The sequence below is a fragment of the Lacerta agilis genome, chromosome 13 (assembly GCF_009819535.1).
Source record: "Lacerta agilis isolate rLacAgi1 chromosome 13, rLacAgi1.pri, whole genome shotgun sequence".
Lineage (NCBI taxonomy): Eukaryota > Metazoa > Chordata > Lepidosauria > Squamata > Lacertidae > Lacerta > Lacerta agilis.
In genome coordinates this window covers 6,782,937-6,805,366 of record NC_046324.1, presented here as the reverse complement: position 1 = coordinate 6,805,366, position 22,430 = coordinate 6,782,937, and the positions used below count along the sequence as shown (strand labels likewise).

At 47.6% G+C, this 22,430-nt stretch overlaps 1 protein-coding gene and 1 non-coding gene across 2 annotated transcripts; both read right to left on the bottom strand.

The window, feature by feature from the left end:
• Window positions 1–508: 508 nt before the first annotated feature.
• SHF (Src homology 2 domain containing F) lies at window positions 509–12,876 on the bottom strand. Its single transcript, XM_033167404.1, has 7 exons — window positions 12,750–12,876; window positions 9,399–9,528; window positions 7,771–7,995; window positions 6,532–6,738; window positions 4,796–4,919; window positions 3,496–3,615; window positions 509–1,971 (listed from the first exon to the last, which is right to left on the bottom strand). Exons 2-7 carry the CDS (start codon window positions 9,526–9,528, stop codon window positions 1,764–1,766), a joined length of 1,014 nt encoding a protein of 337 aa, XP_033023295.1. The 5' UTR covers window positions 12,750–12,876; the 3' UTR covers window positions 509–1,763.
• A 4,159-nt stretch (window positions 12,877–17,035) lies between these two features.
• On the bottom strand, window positions 17,036–17,107 carry TRNAH-GUG. The gene has a single exon. It is a non-coding gene; the product is annotated as a tRNA-His (tRNA).
• Between the last annotated feature and the right edge of the window lie 5,323 nt (window positions 17,108–22,430).

Sequence of the window (22,430 nt, the reverse complement as noted above, 5' to 3'; positions counted from 1 at the left end):
TAATATGTGCTGAAGCCCTCAGAGGTCAACGGGCAGGTATAGCAACCACCTGTCGGGCTCTAAGTAGATTTAAAAGGCACAGGAGATGGCAGGCCTCAGTGGAACCAACAAGCCCAAGGAACAGGGATGCTGAGTGCTGCCAAATCTTGGGCCAGAGTCACACCATGTCCAGCAGGTTGGTAGCAACGTAACCCACAAGGCCGCAAAGCAAACAACACACTGAAAATAAACATCTCACAGAATTTCTAGTTATGATACGCCTTTCTGGAAGTTTTGCACAAATCCAGAAATTTACTGAATAAGTTAAATAATAAGACCTACGCTTTCAGCAATAAGAACTAGATGGTGCATCTGTAAGCATGAGAGAGATCACTCAGGCATTCTCAACGGCTACCAAATTAAGCACAAAAAATTAGAGGAGTCTGGGGCAGGGGGAGAGAGCAAGGATAAGCTCTGAGTGCCCCTGTTTACTGTTGACAGTGCAGAGGACAGCAGCAATCAAGGCATGCCATGTCATTTGTTTTTTTTTATTTGAAGGAGCTAGAAACAAAAGACCATCTGACTAGTACCAAATGAGGGTTTCACAATGCATCCTGGGTAAATTCATTACACAAGGGATCCCGACACATGCAAATCCTCCCACCATAGGGACATAAGAAGGCTGCCTTGTACCAGGTCAGACTACCCATCCCTTTTGGTCCACACCACTGTCTACCACAAGTGGTAGAGGTTCTCCAGGATTTCAAGCACAGGACTTTCCTGTCCCTTGCCCTTTCTGATCATTTCAGTTGGAGATGCCCAAAATTCAGCCTGGGACCTTTGCCATGCCTTTGCACCGAGCTGCAGTTCCTCTATCTTTCTTGTCATCCGTTCTTTTTGTCTTCTCAGTTCACTGAATCTCTGCCTGGAGGCTGGCTGATGGGGCCTTTTGGAAGATGACGAGCAGAGGTCCAGTCATCGGGAGAGCTGGCTGAAGGCAGGCTGCGCACATGACTGAGGACAGAGACCTGGGTTTGACAGATGAAGTAGCATCAGGAGAGACATCGGGGCCAACTCCATTCGGGGGAACGGCAGATCCCACTGAACAGCAACCAGTCAGAAATCCCATGGATAGTTTCGTCTGCTCGCAGGAAACTACCAGCTTTGAAGCTGCCGCAGATAGAGGTCAAATTAGAGAGAGAGGAGTCAGCAAGTTATGAAACCAAGAGGAGGTTGGTGGCTGGTTGGCCCATTTGCACGCTCCCTCTCTTGATTTCTCGTCCCTTTACAACTCTCAGTCAAAACAGGAAAGCTATCTCCATAGAACAGTACCATGCTTCACGTGACGTTGAGTGATATGAATGCTCAACCTGCGATGCGCAGGCAACATGTGGCAAATAGGCCTGCTGGAAGTGGCCCCAAAGGAGTCAGGTGGGAATAATGGTGTAGGGGGTTAGACTCCTTCACACTCGAGGTGCCACCCAGCTTTCTAATTCCAAGTCCTCCTCCCTGAGAACTGGTTTTCTCCTACTTTGCGGGGGCCTGCCCTGAAGATGTCAAGAGAGTTAACTGGCACCCAACGAGGAGGGCCTGGAATCCCAACATGCAAAAAGCCTGGTTTCCCCTGCAGATGCAGAGCTGAGGATGGAACAGTTCCGAAGTCCGTTTGGGTGGCCTGTGCCTTCCAGCCTCACCTGGGACGCCTCCTCTTCCAATCCACGCAAACAACTGCAATCCAAAAATGTTCTGCTCTTGTCCAACGCTCACCCGTCCTCCGCAAGAAGTCACTGCTCAGCTGCAAGGCAATTGGAGGGTTGCGTAGTGACCGGATACAGCAGGGACATGTGCTCTGCTCCCTGGATGGGCAGCTTGTGGCTGGCGTAGTGGTGGATGATCTCAGGGACGTTGTCAAACGGAGGGCTGTGCTGGCCCAGGACAAACTTGTTGTCTTCAGTCTGCAAGAGCTTCATGTGAAGGAAGCCTTGGCTGCTCCTAGGGGAAGGAATGGTAGCAGGATGGGTCAACAGTAGGTTGGATCAGAGTTCCTGGGCCTCTTTCTCTCCCAGCTCTCCTCTCCCTGCTGAGTAGCCCTCTCCCAGCTGGTTAAATCCTCCCCTCTCCCTGCAATTCCAGTGCTGGTTGACCCCCATGTATTGAGCTTTCTCCTAAGCTTAAAAGCAGCATGGGAGAGGGAATTTCCATCAAAATCCCCTTGTACAGCTCAGTGGGGGGAAAGGGGGTTGGATCTTTATCTGGAGCTCCAGCCCTTCTTCCTACTGCTCAGTGGGCCCTGAAATATTAAGAAGTGGGCAGGAAGCAGACCAGAGGTGCAGATTGCGTACTTCTGTAAAAGAAGCATGTTTCTTGGAGACTATGCATCCCGACAAGAGAATGTGCATATTGCCTAGAAAATGTACAAAAGACGGTTGATATATATGCACATTCCCCAAGGCTTGTTGGAGATTATGCATACCCAAAGAATGTACAAAACTCATCCACGATATGTACATTTACCCAGGGGTCAGCAAACTTTTTCAGCAGGGGCAAGGTCCACTTTCCCTCAGACCTTGTGGGGGGCCGGACTATGTTTTGAAAAAGAAGAAAAAAAGAACAAATTCCTATGCGCCACAAATAACTAAGAGATGCATTTTAAATAAAAGCACACATTCTACTCATGTAAAAACACGCTGATTCCCAGACCGTCCACAGGCCCGATTTACTGGTAGAAGGCGATTTGGCCGTATCCAGCCCCCGAGCCTTAGTTTGCCTGCCCATGTGTTTACCCATGCCAGTTTGAGAGTATGTATATTAACAGTAAAATTAGCATATTCCCCTCTTCATGTATGGTTTATGTGCAGATTCTCCATGAGGTCTGGCGAATGTGCATAACGTCCAGTTCTAATGCATATTTACCACTCAAATTACACTCCCCTTCCACTTACTATTATTCCCAGATGGTCTCCCATCCACCTACCAACGAGACCGAGACCTGCTTAGCTTTAGCAAGTTCCAGATTGCAACCTTTTTGTTGCACGGCCTATTTACACCCCATTATGGTGCTGGAGGAGACTCTTGAGAGTCCCATGGACTGCACGAAGATCAAACCTATCCATTCTTAAGGAAATAAGCCCTGAGTGCTCACTGGAAGGACAGATCCTGGAGGCTCCAGTACTTTGGTCACCTCATGAGAAGAGAAGACTCCCTGGAAAAGACCCTGCCTGATGTTGGGAAAGATTGAGGGCACAAGGAGAAGGGAACAACAGAGGATGAGATGGTTGGACAGTGTTCTCGAAGCTACCAACACGAGTCTGACCAAACTGCGGGAGGCAGTGGAAGACAGGAGTGCCTGGTGTGCTCTGGTCCATGGGTTCATGAAGAGTCGGACACGACTAAACAACTAAACAACAAAATGCTTCTTGATCCCCTGCCAGGCTTTCCCAGTGAAACTCTGTGAACTACTTTAGTCAGCTCAGAACAGTACGATGCATACAGAATCCTGAATTCTCGCTCACTCACTTCAAGGAGAGGGAGAAGGCATCATGGCTGCTCTCGCTGTTCCGCACCAGGTAACTGGCTTCTCTGCAAAGTCTCAGTAGCCCCTCGGCACCCACTCGGCTCAAGGTCCCATGATACCACCTGTAGAGGAGAAAGGAAGTCATCCACTCATAACCCTATAGAGAGGTCCTTCAGGAACCTTCGGCTGGAGACATGAGATACCCGGTACTAATCTAATCTTAAAATAAAGTAAATAGTTTGTGGTCCCACATGCACCTACATATCAAGGCATGCATTTCTCCACAAGGAGCCATATAAACAGAGGACACCTGAAGGTTTTCAGTCTGGATTGGGTACCACCTTTGTCACTTCAGAAAGATTCAAAGGGAGGCTCCAGAATGAAACTCATGATCTATGATGTACAACTAAAATTGATGGAGTGGGCTTAGGACTCAGTTGGAACAAAGGTTCTCTTTCCCGGCTGTGGATGTGAAATTAGCACAGCAAAACTAAGACGGATGTGCAAATCACCAGTTATTGCTGTTGTGTGTGGCTATTGTTCTTCTATTGTATGGGTGTGGGGAGCCTTTACTGGCCTCATCTCTCCACCCATGCTGAGCCAAATGCGACAGGTGGGAGGCCCCCCGCCCACTTGCCAATCCCCTGATCTCACTATGATGTCAAGCGATGCTGCACTTTGAAGCTCCGGTTGTCGAGACTTCAAAGCACAGCACAGGGCTGCTTGAAAGACCCTTAGCAAACAGCCCTGTGCTGTTCCTTAAGTCTCTGAAAACTATTCTCCATCCTTGCGTAAGGCACACTCCCCTACCTATCAACTGTTGGGTGATGGAAGCACAGCAAAGGTGCAAAGGAACACCCAGGAGCTCACTTTACACTCCCAACTGTTATTTGGGGCCCCGCTCTTATCTGCCCCACAGCATCTGATGAAGTGGGTTTTATCCACACAAAAACGGATGCCACAATGAACCTTGGTCCTTCAAAGAGCCACGGGTCTCTTTTTTTGAGCTCGTTTCACTACTGCCATTCTTGTCCAGATTGTGATCACCAGTCGCTGCTTATTGGCTAAGAGGCCCAGGATGAGTTCTGGGGTGGGACATTGGCTTGGTGTCTCTTGTCAACAGAAATGGCCAGAGCAGGGTTTTGCTGAAAGTGTTGCATTCCTACCACGCAAAACTCAGCAGAGGAAGATGGATGGGGTCAAGTATGTGGTGTTGTCAGTGCCCTGGTGTGTGATTAGACATGCAATGAAGATAGCCAGTGTCCTTGTTCCAGCCTCTTCTCCTATGCTCAAGCTACTTACGCTTGGCTCTCCAGCGGCAAAGTGGGGTTGACGCGTTCACCGAAAGCTAACCCGTGCTCCATGCTCAGCCAGCATGCGCTACTCCTCTTCTCTGCGCAAGGCTGGTTCTTCACAACTCCCTTGCCTTGGGGCAGAAACACACGGGTGTGCATGAAATAAGGAACACGTGGTGGCGGGTCCCAAGGTGCAGGACAAGAGCGACTCGGAAAGCAGGATAACAGATTGGGGAAGAGCGCAAGAAACTTGGGAGCCCTGAATTTATAGTGCAACATCAAGGCATGAGACAAAAAAGGAAGAAGGTGGGGCGGGGAAAAAGTGACAGGAGATCACACGGCAGGACTATCCGGTAAACATGCAAAGGAACTGAGCTACTAAACTGCTGTCTGATACATATTTGCCTGGGAGTAAACCCCACTGAACACCATGGGGCTCGCTTCTGAGTAAGCATGCACCACAAGGCCTGCAGTGCAGTCTGGGAGGTTTGCTGCAGGCAGGAAATCTACTCCCTGATCACTGGAGGCCCCATCCTGACCCTTGCTAGTATCTCAGGGCCGAACATGTTTTGTCTACTTCCATGATTCTCCTCCTCCCCACCCCACCCCCCGGGGTTTGGTGTGTTTTTAAAAAATGAAAAAGCAACCACTGCACAGAGCTAGGGGGTTAGGGAGACGAGGGCTCTTTAAATCTTTCACTGCCAGACACTCTAAAACCACACACCTCTCCAGCAGCTTTGCTTCTCAACGGGGAAAGGATGTGGGGGCCACATATGCTTTTCACCATGGAGTGAGACAACCAACTTGGGAGGAGGCAATTTTGAGTGGACAAATTGCTAGCAAGAAAAGGGTTCAATGGCCCCTTGCGTTCCTCCCTGCAAACTAATGCCCCCTTGTGGCTACGTCCCTTAAAAGAACAAAAAGGAGTCCAGTACAGTGGTACCTCAGGTTACGAACACTTTGGGTTACAGACTCCGCTAACCTGGAAAAAGTACCTCAGGTTAAGAACTTTACCTCAGGATGAGAACAGAAATCGCGTGCCGGCGGCACTGCGGCAGCAGGAGGCCCCAATAGCTAGTGGTACCTCAGGTTAGGGACGCGGGTGGCGCGGTGGGTTAAACCACAGAGCCTAGGGCTTGCCGATCAGAAGGTCGGCGGTTCGAATCCCTGCGACGGGGCAAGCTCCCGTTGCTTGGTCCCAGCTCCTGCCAACCTAGCAGTTCAAAAGCATGCCAGTGCAAGTATATAAATAGGTACCGCTCTGGCAGGAAGGTAAACGGCGTTTCCGTGCGCTGCTCTGGTTCGCCAAAAGCGGCTTAGTCATGCTGGCCACATGACCCGGAAGCTGTACGCTGGCTCCCTCAGCCAGTAACACAAGATGAGCACCGCAACCCCAGAGTCGGACATGACTGGACCTAATGGTCAGGGGTCCCTTTACCTTTACCTCAGGTTAAGAACGGACCTCCGGAACGAATTAAGTTTGTAACCAAAGGTACCACTGTAACTGTACATAACTGTGATATGTAGCCCTTAGCCTTTGAAGTAGGAGCTGCCCATGAGGACTAGGAACTTTATCTTTAAATACAAGATAAAAAGAAGAGATTTTTCAGGACTCTGTGTTGTCTTGCATATCCGTGGAGAAGTTGCTGCCACGCAAATGCCCAGACCCTCTGGCTATATTATCTCAATGGCTGGAGCATCCATATTCCCATCCCAAAACTTGTGTGGTTTGTGGATACCCACTACTGACATCCAGGGGTCTGGCCAGATCTTCAGGTTCCTGGAGGCTGGAACTGGTATCCTGGAGGCCTGGCGGAGCATCGGCCGGCAGGCATCTGGCGCTGATGCTCTGAAGAGTCGGTGGTCCCTCAGCATCCAAGTGGTTGGCCGAGCTGTCTAGCTGCCCAACGGGCGGGGGCCATGGCAGCTCCTGAATTCCTTCGATTTCAACTGGACAAATCATTAGGAAAGAAAAGAAAGAATTTTGGAGGGAGGCTGGCTAGATATTCCCAAGGAGCAGAACAATGCCTTGGGTGTAGGGTGTCAGCTTTGCTGACGAACAGCCGGCATAAATTGCTGGATGGGAAAGGGCATAAAGCCCCCTCCCAAAGAGGTGCTCAGATCAACCTGTCAGTCCCCACAGCAACATAAAAAAGAGATTAGGACATCCAGACACCCAGGCAAAGTGATGGAATGGCCAATGAAGAAGTGGCCATGCACTTCTGAAGAAGTGTGCATGCACACGAAAGCTCATACCAAGAACAAACTCAGTTGGTCTCTAAGGTGCTACTAGAAAGAATTTTCTATTTTGTTTCGGGAATGGCCAATGGTCAAGGATAATGGAAGCTGCAGTCCAAAATATCTGATGCGCACCAAACTGTGGAAGGCTGGTTTAACTTTTAGCTTGGCTCTCCATCCCACCACGAAAACATAAATAAAGCAGACTCTGTTAGGCATGGGGAAAACTGTCATAAGTGTCATATTCAGTTTCTCAGGGTTTGTAAGGTTTCCAATCTTACGTTCAGTTTGCTACATTTCCATATAAATTTGTGATCTTTTGAAAAGTCCTTGTAAAAATTCATCAGAATTTTAGTGTGGATTTCTCCTAACACACATACTTTTGTGTGCAATTTTGCTTAGTATACGCATTTTTCCACAGCAAGATTCTCTAATATAATGCATTTGGTAGGTCATTTTTAAATAATATGTGCATTCATATGCCTGCTTTGCCCTGCTATCTGCATTTTTGTACATGTTACATGGCTGCAAAATTGCATTACAACCTCGAATAAGTTTGAAAAACAGCTGAGTCTCAGTTTGCCTATTGTTTCAGGAAGTGTGAATTTGGTAGTTTCGCCTTTAAATGAGAGCTAAGTTGAAATTCCATCCTGGTTCCCTGTCTTCTGTCTTATGCGTGCCTAATCCCACCTATCCCCCAAACCAAAAGAAGTCCCTGTGCCAATGCCCCCTTTGGTTACTTGCCTGCAAATACCCTGGAGATACGCTCTTTTTTCCACTCCCAGGGCTGATCGTATTCCTCCGGTGGCCGATCATCGTCTTCCGGCAGCCACGAGTATCGGCACTGAACGCCAGGTGGTTGCTGGAGGTCGGGGTCCATGCAGTTCTCAGGTGCTTCATAGGGAATGTCATATAAGTGCAGAGGTTTTTGAGCAGCTAGCGCATCGTTGGAGCCGGTTTTCTGGATCTCTGGTAGCAAAGAAGGAAAGATTTCACTTTCAAGCAGACTTGCAAATAGTTACTAGCCTACAAAAGAATTTTACCTGCCTGCTGGGAGCTGGCAGAAGAGGGATAGAGAGCTCCTTCCCTCCCTCCTGCAGCAGTTTGCGGTATCTTTTTGCAGGGCACAGGGAAGGCATAGAGTGCCCCAGCCCACACCTGTGTCTGCATGGGTTTCCATGCACTTGTTTGCATGCCATTCTTTTTTGCTTCTTATGGCTACTGCTTAAAATGCAAGGCCATTTTAATATCCCTCCCTGGATTCCAGCTTTGCACCTCTGGGATTTCACATGTCCAGTTAGAAACTACCCAGTTTCTCATAGCACACCTGAATCAATGGCTCCTGCAGTGACCTGTTGCATACTGAATATTCATTGACTGCACAAAGCATACGTGGTGTTTGGAGGACATTCAATCTTTACTGAGCATTCCTTCTGATTTGTTTACGGGGCAGTTATACCACAACGGGAATTCTGCCTGTATCTATCCTGATTTATTTGCACTGTTTGCACACCTTCCTACTGACAATTCGTAGCAAACCCCCCCCCCCGGCACCTGGGGCAGAACTTTTATTAAGAGATTGCCCAAAGTTTTTGAGCTTTTTTAAGGAGACCAGCCAAAGTTGCTTCTTTTTAAAAAGTGGATTTGTTCCACTAAGGTAACAGAGCACTTCAATCCACTTTAATTTCCCAATCCACTTTAAGTTCAAGTATGCATTTGAGCCCCTCCTGCAAAATACTATTCTGCCTCCATTTCACTGAAAGAAAGATGAAATTTAAATCTAGTTAAGTAAGTGAACAAACAAACAAACAAACAAACGTGGCCTTCAAGGAAACTTAACAAAATTTCAAAAAGGTCAAACATCACAAATCTACAAAACAGAAAATATCACAAAACTGTGAACTCACAGCTAGAACAATGAGCATGCCACCACTGCAATTTTTTCCTATTCCTATTAAATACTTTCTACTAGCTTAGTGAACGTACAGAAGCCAACCTGGAAACACAATAAAGGATGAGATTGAAACAAACAAGTACTGAGTGTAGGAAAATAGAAGATAATGAAATAAAGACACATATGACACTCAATAGATGTCTTTGCACTAGCTAGCTCAGCCTTCCCCAACCCAGTTCTCTCCAGATGTTTTGGACTACAGCTCCTATAGTCTCAGACAATTGGCCATACTGGCTGGGACTGATGGGAACCGGAGTTCAAAATACCCAGAAGGTACCAGATTAGAGAAAGCTCCAGCAGAGAGCATCATTATGTTCCCTATTTCAAAGTTTTCCATCCAACACTGCAAAGATAAGTCTCACTCCAGATCTGGGAGATCGAGCAACACAGAAGACTTAGCATTAAAACGGTACTTTACCTGCCAGCAACTTCTGAGCTTCATACGGTTCCATATAGCCTTCACTTTTCACCCTTTCCTGCTCCCCGGTTTGACAACTAGTTTCTTGTCTGGTATCAAATGGATCTGCATAGTCCTCTACAATCATCATCTGAAAGGGAGAAGACGAACCAATTAGTTAGGAAAGTATGGCGCTGCTTTACACAGAGTCAGGCCATCTACTTTGGTACTGGGTTTCATTGTATTTTACCTATTGTTTGTAACATGTTTGCTTTATTGCTTTGTGCTTTAAATCCATAATCATGTGGAACCTGAACGTCAGGAAAACTAGTCTCCATCACCTCTTGGAGGATAGTCGCGATGGCAATGTTCTGCCCCCCCCTGTCAGAAAAGGTTATTTATGTGTGCAACAACCTCGGCCCGTGTTTCGTTAGCCCCAAAATGGAAAACGAGCAAGGTCCCAACCAAAGAAGAATGGCAACTTAAGTTGACAGAACATGCACAACTTGCAAACTTAACATATAAGAGAACAAGAAGCACATATGTTTAAAGAAGATTGGGAAACATTTACTGAATATATGGGAAATAATTGTGTACAGCTGAAAACGCTGGCAGCATTAAGATAAATTCAACAGCGTAAATAAGTTTTGATGGATGCAATAATGGAAAACCGATTGGTATAGTTTTTGTAAAATATGCAGGGATAGAAGATATGTAAAATGAACCATTTTAATGAGAACCTTTTAATGAGGGTGAAAGAGGAGAGTGCAAAATATGGTCTGAAGCTCAACATCAAAAAAACTAAGTTCATGGCCACTGGTCCCATCACCCCCTGGCAAATAGAAGGGGAAGAAATGGAGGCAGTGAGAGATTTTACTTTCTTGGGTTCCATGATCACTGAAGATGGTGACAACAGCCACGAAATTAAAAGACGCCTGCTTCTTGGGAGGAAAGCAATGACAAACCTAGACAGCATCTTAAAAAGCAGAGATATCACCTTGCTGATAAAGGTCCATATAGTTAAAGCTATGGTTTTCCCAGTAGTAATGTACGGAAGTGAGAGCTGGACCATCAAGAAGGCTGATCGCCAAAGAATTGATGCTTTTGAATTATGGTGCTGGAGGAGACTCTTTAGAGTCCCATGGACTGCAAGAAGATTAAACCTATCCATCCTTAAAGAAATCAGTCCCGAGTGCTCACTGGAAGGACAGATCCTGAAGTTGAGGCTCCAGTACTTTGGCCACCTCATGAGAAGAGAAGACTCCCTAGAAAAGACCCTGATGTTGGGAAAGATGGAGGGCACAAGGAGAAGGGGACGACAGAGGATGAAATGGTTGGACAGTGTTCTCAAAGCTACTAGCATGAGCTTGGCCAAACTGCGGGAGGCAGTGAAGGATAGGCGTGCTCTGGTCCCTGGGGTCACGAAGAGTCGGACACGACTGAATGACACAACAACAAAAACGAACCATGGAAAGAAGGGAAGTCATTGATATCTTAAGGATGTAAAATGTTTATTTTAAACTGTAAAACATACATACATATGTATGTATGTATGTATGTATGTATGAGGCAGTATGCCTTTGAATGCCAGCTGCTGGGAATCGCAAGAGGGGAAATGCCCAAAGGAAGTCTATGCAAGTGGCTTGATGCAGGGATACCAAAGGATGCCCCAAACAGCAAATGGCTAGAATGGTGTAAACGTACAACACAGTCTGCAGAGCCCTGCTGCCTTCACACTCTGAACAGGCACCAAAACAGCAAGCAGTCGACATGACTTGTCCATACCCGGGAAAGAATTTAGGCTTACTTATACAAAACCAAGCTATGTAAGCCGGCGTCTACAGCCCAATTAACTTGCCCTTGGCTTGCAGGCCCCTTCCCGACTATCACCATAGGAGCCAACTCCTAGAGACCAAGGTACCTTCAACCCCCTCCCCCCAATAAATTTCTGAGGGGGCCACCTACCCTCAAAATGTTTGTAGGCATTGCCATTCAAATGACGTGCATGCACCATGTCTTGTGATCAATTATGCGGGTCGAGGCTTACTGCCACCTACACCCAACATTTTATTAAAGTTGGCACCCCTGACTCTCACCCACCACCCCGATAAGAGAGAAGCTGGCAGGCAGGCAGTGTGAGAAGCCTCCCCTCTCCCAACAACTAACCATCCCAAGCCCACCGATCAGCAGCGCATCAAAGCAAGCCAAACAGCACATAGCGAAAGCAAAGGCTTAAACATACGCGGACTCATTCTTGCAGCAACTAATAATTAATCCCAGTGCTATCTTGTCTACCAAGGTGGCGCTTACAGGCCTTCCAGAACATTTTCACGGTTTGGTTCTGCACAGGAGAGGGCTGTTGCACTCAGAATCCACTTGTCGATTTCCCAGAGGCATCTAGTTGGCCACTGAAGAACAGGATGCTGGGCTAGATGGGCCACTGGCCTGATCCAGCTTGGCTTTTCTGATGTTCTTATTCTTATTCTTTATTGAATTTATATACCGCCCTATACCTCGAGGTCTCAGGGCGGTTCACAGAAAAGATCAACATAAAAACCACAATATATGTAATCAAAATAAACAACGACAACCCAATAACACACACACACACACACCCCAAAAAGAGCCACTCAAGAAGTAACTCTCTAATGCAGGGGTAAGGCAGAAGCCTGTGGCCACCAGGTCTTGCTGGACTCCAACTCCCATCCTCCTGACCCTGACCATTGGTCATGCTGACTGCTGGGACTGATGGGGGTTGGAGTCCAGCAACATCTGGAGGGCACTGCATCGGCTACCAGTGATCTAAGGGGGGGGGGGGTAAGCAAATCCTGGTAACCTGTGGTGCCCAAAGGGCCATGAGTCAAAAAGAGTAGCCAAGGACGTGTCTATGCAAAACAGAGCAGGGCCACTTTTGATTCCTGCATTGCAGGGGTTGGACTAAATGACCCTGGGGTCCCTTTCCAACTCAAAAATTTTACGATTCTAATTGGGAGAGAGACGCGCTCCAAAACTGCTGGTGAGGTGGCCTCCGATCCATGCAGGGCAAGGGCACGGTCTCCTATACACGTGAACTCGGAGGTCAGCCCCAGTGGGCTCCCGGCTGCTTACCCCCAGGGAAGCGTGCCTGGGATCGACGCCGAGACGGGAGAAGTCTTGCCCCGCCCGTCCCCAGGCTCCTTTTTGCGTTTCGCTGGGACAAGGAGAACAATGGGGGCTTACTTCCGAGTAAACAGTGCCAGGCTGGAGGCTGAAACGAAAGCCTCCCACCCTCAACCCCGACCAACCCTCCGGAGAAAGAGCATCTTGGAAACACGGGCACCTCCGACTCCAGCTCCCGCCCCGGCAGCCCCCCGACGGAGAGGGCGGCCCCACCTTTTCTCGCTGTCCCTGGGCATCGCCGGTCCCGGAGGCCGCGGCTGTTTCGGCCTCCTGCGCCGCTTCCACCCGGATGAGGCGCCTACGGGGCGATCGGCAACGGCGGCCGTCGGGGCCGGTGGCGGGCGCGGCGCCGGCGTCCCCCGCGTAAGGGTCTTCGAAGTCCCGCTCCCGCTGCAGCCGGTAGGCTGCGAGCAGGTCGGGCTGCTCCGGGCCCGCCGCGTAATCCGGCTGCGGCGGCGGCGGCTTGGCGCTGCGGAAAAGCAGGCGCTCGCGGAGCCAGCGCGCCATGGTGCGCCCCGGGGCGGCGGCGGCGGGCGCGGAGCAGCAGCGGCGGTCCCGGGCCCGCGGGAGGGCCGATCGGAGCGCCTGCTCGCCTAGCCGGCCGGCGCGGAAACGCAGTGCCCGCCCATCGCCCCCGATCTCCCCCTCCTTTCCCGGCGCGCTGCTCCCCGAGACGCATCGGGCCTTTTGGGCCGCAAGCTTGGCTACGGGGCGGCGATCGCCACGGAGCGTCCCCGATCCCGATCGCTCCCGTGCGGAGCCTTCGCCTCCCAGAGACCCCACAGCCTCAACAGGGCCTTGGGGGGCGGGGGTTCCTTTTCGCGTGCGTTGCACGTCCCCCCTCCCCATCGACGGGCCTCGTTTACAATCATAGCCCCGGATTCCCCCCCCCCCCCCTTTAAAAATATGGTCCTTGTTTTGCTCGGGTCTCTTGACAGTTGTTACAGGGAAGTTGGAAGAGGGGTGAGAGACCTACCTACTCCCCCTCCCCAGCCTTGCCTCTCCAAACAAAGAGCCTCAGCTGCACATTACCGAATATAGCAATTCAATGATAAATTTATATATGTACTGGCTCAATGGGGAAACTTTAGGAAATCATAAGAAATCGCATGCAGTATCAGTGTTCCAATGGCATTTAGGACCCAGGGAAATGAGGTGTAAAGGGAGGGGTGAGTGAGCCCACCATAATCCCTGAAATGTACAGTCCAGTCCAGGGGTAAAATCCTGCCCCAAGAGTGTCAGATAACCATCTCAATCACAATGCCGAGACCCACTCCATAGTGTAGGGTTACCAGACGTCCCTGTTTCCCGGGGACAGTCTCTGGATTCGCAAATTTGTCCCCAGACAAATTCCGTCCCTGGATTTCATTAAATGTCCCCGGGAAATGTGGCAGCGGCAGTCTAAGCAGCCTGGAGCCAGGCTTCGTTGAAAAAAGCCTCCCGCCCAACGCCCTGCGGGCTTGCCGGAGAAAGGCCAAGAGGGCAGGGTGGCCAGGGTGGAGGGACTGGCAAGCAAGGGCGGAGTGGCCTGGCCGGTGGCGTAAGGGGGCCAAGCAAGGTGGGCCAGGTTTCCATGGCGGAAGAAGAGGTAGCTGCCCTGGGCGACGGAGGGCCCGTGAGGAGTGGCCACGGTGGCAGAGATCGGAAAAGCCGTTGGCCTGGTGGCCTTGGCCCGCTGCCAGGTGAGCTGCTGCCAGTTTGCTTTTGGTTTTTGCCTCAGCGCCTCATCCGGCGCTCGCTCGTGAAGGTGGAGGGAGACCAGGCCAAACTGGGTAGGCCTCAAGCAGGACCAAAACTGCTGCGTATTTATGTATGCGTCGCATCTTTTTGAGCGTGTAAAGTGAGGAAATGCTGGGTTTAATACATTGCATGGTGGGTTTGTTTGTTTGTTTGTTTGTTTGTTTGTTTAAATTAACCAAAGCTCAGTTTTAAAGCAAACTTTGATCTGTGGTGTTGACTTTTTTCTTAATTTTTTTCTTTTCTTTTTTTCTCTTTTCAAAAAACACACACCAAACCTATTACTTACTTACTTTAAGCGTCCCTGGCTTTATTGAAAAAATCTGGTAACCTTACCATAATAGGATGAAGCCCAGAAAAGACAGTGGGGGGTATTTGACTTGACTCAAGGACCAGGGAACTAGAAATGCTTTCCTTTGTACTCTGATGGAGTATATTTCAGTGACAGGGCCATGGCTGGATCTCAGGTTCTACCTGAGACCACACCTTTTTCTGTGACATATCTATGATGTTTTGATGACGCTTCTGGAAGTGGGAAACTTTGGGAAACTTTAAAATACTGATGTAATCATTGTTTGTGGCTTTTCTCTGCTTCTTCTATGTAGTAGTTTGAAGTCTTGTTGCAACAATAAAGATGAGGCCTACTGGCCGCTGTCTTGCTTCCATCTCCTGTCTGAAGTCTCTTGTTTGTGACCCCTGACCTGAACCTATGGGAGCCAAGGTTAGGCAATTGTGGGGTTGCTCCAAGGACTCCCTTATACACAGTGAAATCTAGCGCACGTGCAATCAGGGGCCGAACTACTCAGAAGAAAACCCAGGGTAAATATGTGGGATTGGAGCGTGGCGTCACAACCCTATATGAGCTACGGTCAGAGGAGTTGTTCTCTAGTAAGGTCATGCCAGATTGCAGCTGTGTGAACCTTGAGGCGCATTGAGTTCTGTGGTGCTTGGCTGCATGCACACACCATACAATGAAAGCACATTGCATCCCCTCCAGGTGCTGTGAGGCATAAATTAGAGTACCCAGGATTCTTTTTTGTGTGGGGGGGAGGTACTTTCAATGTATGGTGTGTACAGTCCCAACAGGTGTGGATCTTGCTGTTAATGCACATGCATAGATTATACACCTTTTATATTGAACACATGGAAAGATGGGGGAGGGGGAGGGAAAGGGAGAAGCATCACGCACACCATTTTCACTCTCGCCTGCCATGTATTGTTCAGCTAAACCTGCCCTTAGATTCTAGGCACGTGACCAGGAACACTGGAAAAACAGGCTTCCTGAGATTCCTGATACATCACCAGAGAGTTTCGGATCACACATGTGCAACTTCTGTGCACATGCACAAAGCTGAACATGCATGCAGAGTTGGTGCATGCATGGCGATGGTGCATGAAAACCCACTGCTCCACTCATGTGCGTTCAATACATTATATGAAAATGTGTTCATCTTCCAACACCAAACCTGAGCACTTTTGACAGCCATGTATTCTTCCCCTGTTTATCCCTGCCTCGACTTCCCCTGTTGTTTCTCCTGTGCTGGGCTTTAGATTTTATGCTCCTCAGGGCAGGGACTCATGCGCCTGTAAAATGCCACATACAGTGATATATTAATCGTAACCGTAACCTACTTGAGATATTTTATGGGAAGTGAGTGAGTAAATAAATGAAAATAAATCGCACTGTTTTTGTTTCAGCTGTTGAGTGGATAATGGACAGCTTGCAACAGGAGTCTCACAAATGCAGTATGCCTGTGTTGCCTACCCTAGATCTCAGAGGCAGGGGACCAAAGCAGGGTCCTACAAGATAAATAAAGTTGCCAGGCATATCTATATGGAGGAAGACTATTCTTGAAATATTCTGTTCCTAGACGGTTTAGGACTTCACAGTAAAAACAGCACTTGATTTGAGCCCAGAAACAGATGGGCAGTGTTGGTTCAATATATGTGCAATGCAAGCTGACCATCCAACCAGTTTGAAGGAGACTGGCAGCCACCTTTTTCAACCAATTAAAATTTTCATGCTTTCTTTAGGAGCATCCCCAGACAGAGGGCATCAGGGTAGTCAGATGTGGAGATACCCAAAAAAGCATGAATGCTGGGAACAGACAGCTGTGTGTCCCTACGGAGTTCTCTTTATGGAAGTCCTTTCCATTGGAGACCCAGACAAGCCCAAGCCTGACCATTGCAATATTGTGTGCCACCCTAGGTGTTTGTTTTTTTTAACTTTCTTTCTTTTCTTTTTTACTGACAAACAAGATCTGTTTTAGGCTGGTCTTTGTGGGTCAAATGTAATTGCATTTTAATAAAGTTCATTCTGTTTGTGGCGGTGGGGAAGCCTGTGCTACTAACGCCGCTCTTTAGGGGTGGAGCAGGCTATAATGGAAAAATGCTACGAATGGAAATAATGTGTGTAGCAATCTTAAAAGAGCATAAATACATAGTACCTACATAAACTAAGTCTAATCTGGTGCCATGCTTGGAATCCGGGTGGAACGCTAAGTTTTTGCATTATAAAAACATAAATGAAAACCAACAAACCGCTTTTAGCCGTAAAAATAAATAAATAAATCACACAGCACAATTCAGCCCTAACTCAGATACACCATTGCGTCTCCAAATGCCTTCCCGCTAATCGAGTCTGATCCGGTGCCAAACTTGGCATTTGGGAGCAACGCTTAGGTTCCACGTTACAAAAGCACAATTAAGCAAAACCGACCTTCCTTTGAACATTAAAAAGCAAAGAAAAATAATTTCCTTCCTGCCGTGACTCGGATTCGAACCGAGGTTGCTGCGGCCACAACGCAGAGTACTAACCACTATACGATCACGGCGAGCTACCAAGGAAGACGAGAACGAGGGACGCAGCTGCCCTCTTCAGTGTCACAACCAATGATGTCACTCGCTCTCAAGCTAGGAATGGTCGTAACCTCTTTCACCGCCCTCTTTTCGAACGCATGCGCTTTATTTATGCGCCTGCGCTCTAGGGCACCCTCCGCCTTCAGACAGACGCCGGGCTGCTTGGGGGTGGGGCTAGCCTCGAGGGAGCCGCTTTATATAAGCCGCTTTATACAAATCGCTTTATATAAACCGCTCGATTGCAGCAGGAAAACCCTCAGAAACTCAAAAAAACCCTAAAGATAAAAGGAGACTCTTGTACTCTCCTCGTGGCCTAGGTAAGGCGTTGAGCCACTCTACACTTTGCAGGCTCTACAGTCACTTTCCTCGCCCCGCCCATCCTTGGCTGAGCACGCCGGCGTGCTGACGTTAACATCTCGTATTCCAGTCCCGCCCCTTCCGAGAGCGGCCGTAGCGTTCTCTCGCGCGCTCTTGATTTGAACGTGATGCGACGGTTGGCCGTCGAGAGGGCGGCTGAGGCGGCGCGTTGTTCGCGACCCTTGGTCGGCGGCTGAGGGCCTTCCTCCGGCCCCTTCCTCCGAGAAGGTCAGCGTCTCCCGCCCGTCGGGTTCTTCCCGGCTTTCTTGGCTCGAAGGCTGAAGGGTAGAGGCGAGGGCTCCACCGCGGCCTTCGCCGCCGCCGCTTTCCTGAGGTGACACAGCCGTCGTGGGAGCCGCTTCGTACATCGCAGCGCCTCCAAGCGGTGCCCCAACTTCCCCTCGTTTCCTTCGGCGCTGGGCAAGGGAAAGGTTGGCCGTTTCCAACGCCTCATGGATACGGTGAAGTTTGGGCGTCAAATGTACGAATTCATCATCCGGATATGCGCTTCAAGTTACGGACGCGTTAACACGTTGCGTTCCGTTTACCTTTTTTTTAAAATTAAGGATCAATGTATGTTCGAGCAGACTCTAAAACTGCCCCAAGAAGCGGGGATGTAAACCTAAACAAACTATTCCTTCCATAGAAAAAGCTCATAATAACAGAGCCAGTGCAGATGCCATGCAAGGAATTCTGATCGGATCTCCCCTCCTTGTTCATGTTCATAAAGTAGCCACAGAGGGATGTCGGGATGTCTTCATTTTGATTATATATATTGCGGTTTTTAAGGCTGATCTCTTCTGTGAACCACCCTGAGACCTCTGGGTATAGGGCGGTATATAAATTCAATAAATAGTACTAATAAATCTGTTGAGCTTTCCTGATCAGAACCAATATAATGGGGTGGGTGGGGATTTCCCTGAGATGATAAGCTCTGGCCCAGAAGCTAGTGCCACCCACTCCTGAGGAGACCATCAGTTGCCCAGGAGCTCTGCTCTATTTTATTTGCAAATTTTAATATTCCTGTGATAATGGAGGAGAGAAAACCCAGGAAAGGTTCGGTCAATAGAATCTTCCCCACAATCAAAGGACCCGCGTACACCTCTGAGAGCCTTTAGTTGGATGGGTAACAAGAGACTGAGGCCAAGGTAAGTTGAAGCAAAGCAGTCTGTGTAGGCTCTTTATTGTTGCTGTTGGAATAAGGTCCTCCATATCCACAGACAGGCATAAGAGAGAACCCGGAACTGAGATAAGACCTGTGCTTATATCCCCTTCTGCGCTCCCCCCACCATGCCAAAATAAATATCAGTTACATGCGAGACAGGTGAGTCATACAAGGTTTGGGGATTACATGAGGTCTTATATTTGGCTTGTTTCCCATTCCCCTAGGTGTCATGAGAGGATGAAACTGGGAACTGATAGTCGGAGACAGTGCCTGACAGGATGTTTTTCAAATACAATTATGAACTCAGACTAATTTACAGGAACCATAAGGACATTAACAAACTGAAAGGTTTTAACAAGCAAACAAAAGATGATAACAGAGCTCAGGAATAAACAGTAAACTGTTGCAAGTCACCAATCAGTGGTTAGAAAGTACTTAATTAAATGGTGCAAAAACAAACGGTTACATGACTTTGCAGTCAGTCACAAGGGAAAAGGGTCTGACTCATGGGGATACATTTTATATTAAGATACACTTTATTTCGAGATTCACATTTGGAAGAGGAAATAGACAGTATTTCCATATTGCCTAAATTGTAAACCGTTATGGGTGTCTTAGCAGAAGGGTGATACATAAATGCAATTAAAAAGGTACCTGCCTTTCCTCCAAGCGCACCTAATAGCAGCATGGAACTGGTAAGCTGGGAAAACAGCACTGGAATTACATACCGGTATTCCATCTCCATTAAAGGCACCACTTCAAAAGAGATCCTTTGTGGAAGGGAGACAGGATCACATGCCACACCTTCTTCATCCCTTTGTCAGTTTTCTTTGCCCAGCGATAAAATTAGTAATAGTCTGTATATACTTGTAGCAAATCATAAATTTACCAAAGAGCTCAGACTCAAATCAGGGATACCCAGTAGGCACCAGACGTATTTGCCCCCCACCCACCCCCGCCTTCATTTTAATATCTCTTTCAAAAAAAAATATTGGGAACATTATATAACACTACAATACAAAATATAATGAATTGTGTTCCTGGCAGGTAGTCTAGTGTAGGAGTTGCCAGTGTGTCTGCAGGTGCACATGTGCCTACAGAAGCATTACTTGGTACCCACAGCGCCTCCTCCCTTTGCTGAAATGTGGGTTGAAATAAACATTCTGTTGTAGCCAATAAAATAGACTGCAGCATGTACTTGACTGGTGTATGTATGGTACCTGTGACAGTTTCTGCAGTTTGCAAAAATGCCCATGAATCAAAGAAGTTGGTGACTCCTGATCTAGTGTATTTGCAAAAGGTCTGACCTAACATTTTCTTTAACGTGCTTCATTAATGGGGTCACAGTTTCACCAAAAACCCGATGATTCACTCAAAACGGTGCCAAACACATACAAATCGCCCTCTGCAACGTTTGGTAGTGCAAACTCCATGTCTCATGATAGCATACATGTGCAGTGCAAGTCCCACACGTTTTAGTGCCTGAAAATCATAAATTGCACTCTGTCTCCCTTTAAATTAATATGTAGTACAGTCCACAAGGAAGTTCCTTTACACAAACATAGTTGAGTGTTAAAAAATACTTTGATGGCAGGAACTGGAACATGGCTGGTAGTTTGCCCATTGAACTTATTCACCAATCTTTTCTGGTGAGCAGATGATATGCTCCTATGTCCTGGTTTCTGTGGCATTTTTGCTAGGAACAAGCTGGTAAGATGCACTGCTGGTTGCTGAGCTGCTTGGAATCAAGATCTTGAATGAATTTGTGGCCTATCCACCTGGCAACCTACAAATAGAAACAATGGACTGCCTGAGCGGAGCAATGCAACAAAGTGGATTTTCAGGAGTTTTCTAGACTACAGGGAAGGAAGTCAAATCACATTAATGAATCTGATGTGCACAAAAGCTTTTGTGTAGGAATGTTCTAAAATTAATATTGCAGCAACATTTATGTGCACAGCTACAGTATCCACTACATTGAAGCAGTACATCAATCTGCCATACTCTGTTACAAGTTGTAATTACCACAACACCAATCACATTCTCTCTCTGGTTGCCCAGGCGAGATCTGAATTTATCACAACATATGCTCTCTGTGGATTTGCCAATCCGGGCTCCACTGGAATCATGCTGGGATCTTTGAGGAAGTCATCTCACAAGCTCACAAACTGGGAAGGGCAATAAACTCAGATGAGATCCCCAAGTCTTGCATTTTTAAGCTGGGTTCCCAAAATCTTGGAAGAACTGCCAGGCCCACAGCTATGTCACATGCTGATACAGCTTCCCACTACTGCTTGCCAGTCATGGTTATCCCCATCTGGGGCTTGGCTGGCTCTTTGGGTATGGGCCTAGCAGGTGTGTGCCAGAAAATGTGCAGTACACCCTGCTCACTCAATTCAGTCCTATTTATGTCAAGCATCGCTGGCACCATATCGTAAGAATGAATTTTCTATCACCGTTGTGCAGGCATTGTTCACTGCAGCCAGTGAACAAATCTGTTGCAGGTGTTGTATGGATGTTTCAGGGCAGGGGTTACCCAGAGATTAAGGGGATGGAGTGAAACCTGAATCTCAAATACAAGTTGATGGAGGAGTTTTTCAGGGGAAAGCAAAATGGGCTGAATGTTACCTTTACTGAATTATGTGATTTGGAGAGAAGAGGACACTAGACAAGTGTCCCCTGGAAATGTCACCAATTCTGCATTGCGGTTTGGCTGTTCTTCAGCCTTCAGGATGTGGTTGGAAACTTTCTCATGACCCCTGCACCTGACAGGTCTCCTATATGTGCCCAGAGAAGAAGAGATTGATTGCCTGGACCTCTTCAGCATAACTAATCTCAACATTACAACCTACTCTTATCATTTCTGCAAACAGTTGTTTGCCAGGTGAACTGGAGCATAGCCACAAAGTCTTCTCATGGGGTACAAGTAGTAAAAGCCATTAGTTTTTTATGTTTCTTCCCTTATTTGTTCATTTACTTCTCAAACTCTCATGATACGGTCATATAATTCATACACTCTGAGCTTTGGGTGCTTCCAGACTGTTGCTACTTTTGGGTGGAATTCAATCACATACCAGCAATTTTAGGCTGTGCAGTTGTTGAGCTCTTGCCCAACAAATGACCTTTCCAACAAGTTTTGGACTTTTTTGCAATAAGGAAAGTGACAGGAAAATGCACTAGAAAGTGTGGAATAACATTTGCTTGATGCAATGTCAGCTGTTCTCTCTTCAAACATACCAGGATGTATGCTCAATAATTAAGTTGTCTTGTAGTGACCTTGGCTGATAGTCTTCCTTTATATATCTGTGATGCCCTTGAGGAAAAAAATATTGCCTTGGGAAAAGCAAAATAAGGCAAATTTACTCCACTCCAAAGAAACCATCCTATTGTTTCTGTGAGCTTTTTCCTTGCAGCTCATGAGTTGGAGCATTACATGTAGTTTTCTATTTCCCCAAACTTCTTTCTTGTGAAGTTAGTGACCAGTAGATGGCACAATTTTTCCATAAAAAGCTTTAATTGGGAATCCAAACCGCTGACTAGTTTGAAGGATTTTTAGCCAACTTGTATGTGATGGTCAATTTTTCAGTTTTCCAGGCCACTGTATAAAGGATAGCTATTCCAGTAGCTCCCTTAGAATAATTGCTGTGTACTGCCATTACCCAGGACAAGTAAGAGGGTTGTGTTCATGGCAGGAAGAGAAAACAAGGCTGCTGCTGTTGATTTTTAAATTATTATTCTCTTTCACAGCACCATAGCTGGAGCTAGTGGATTATCTT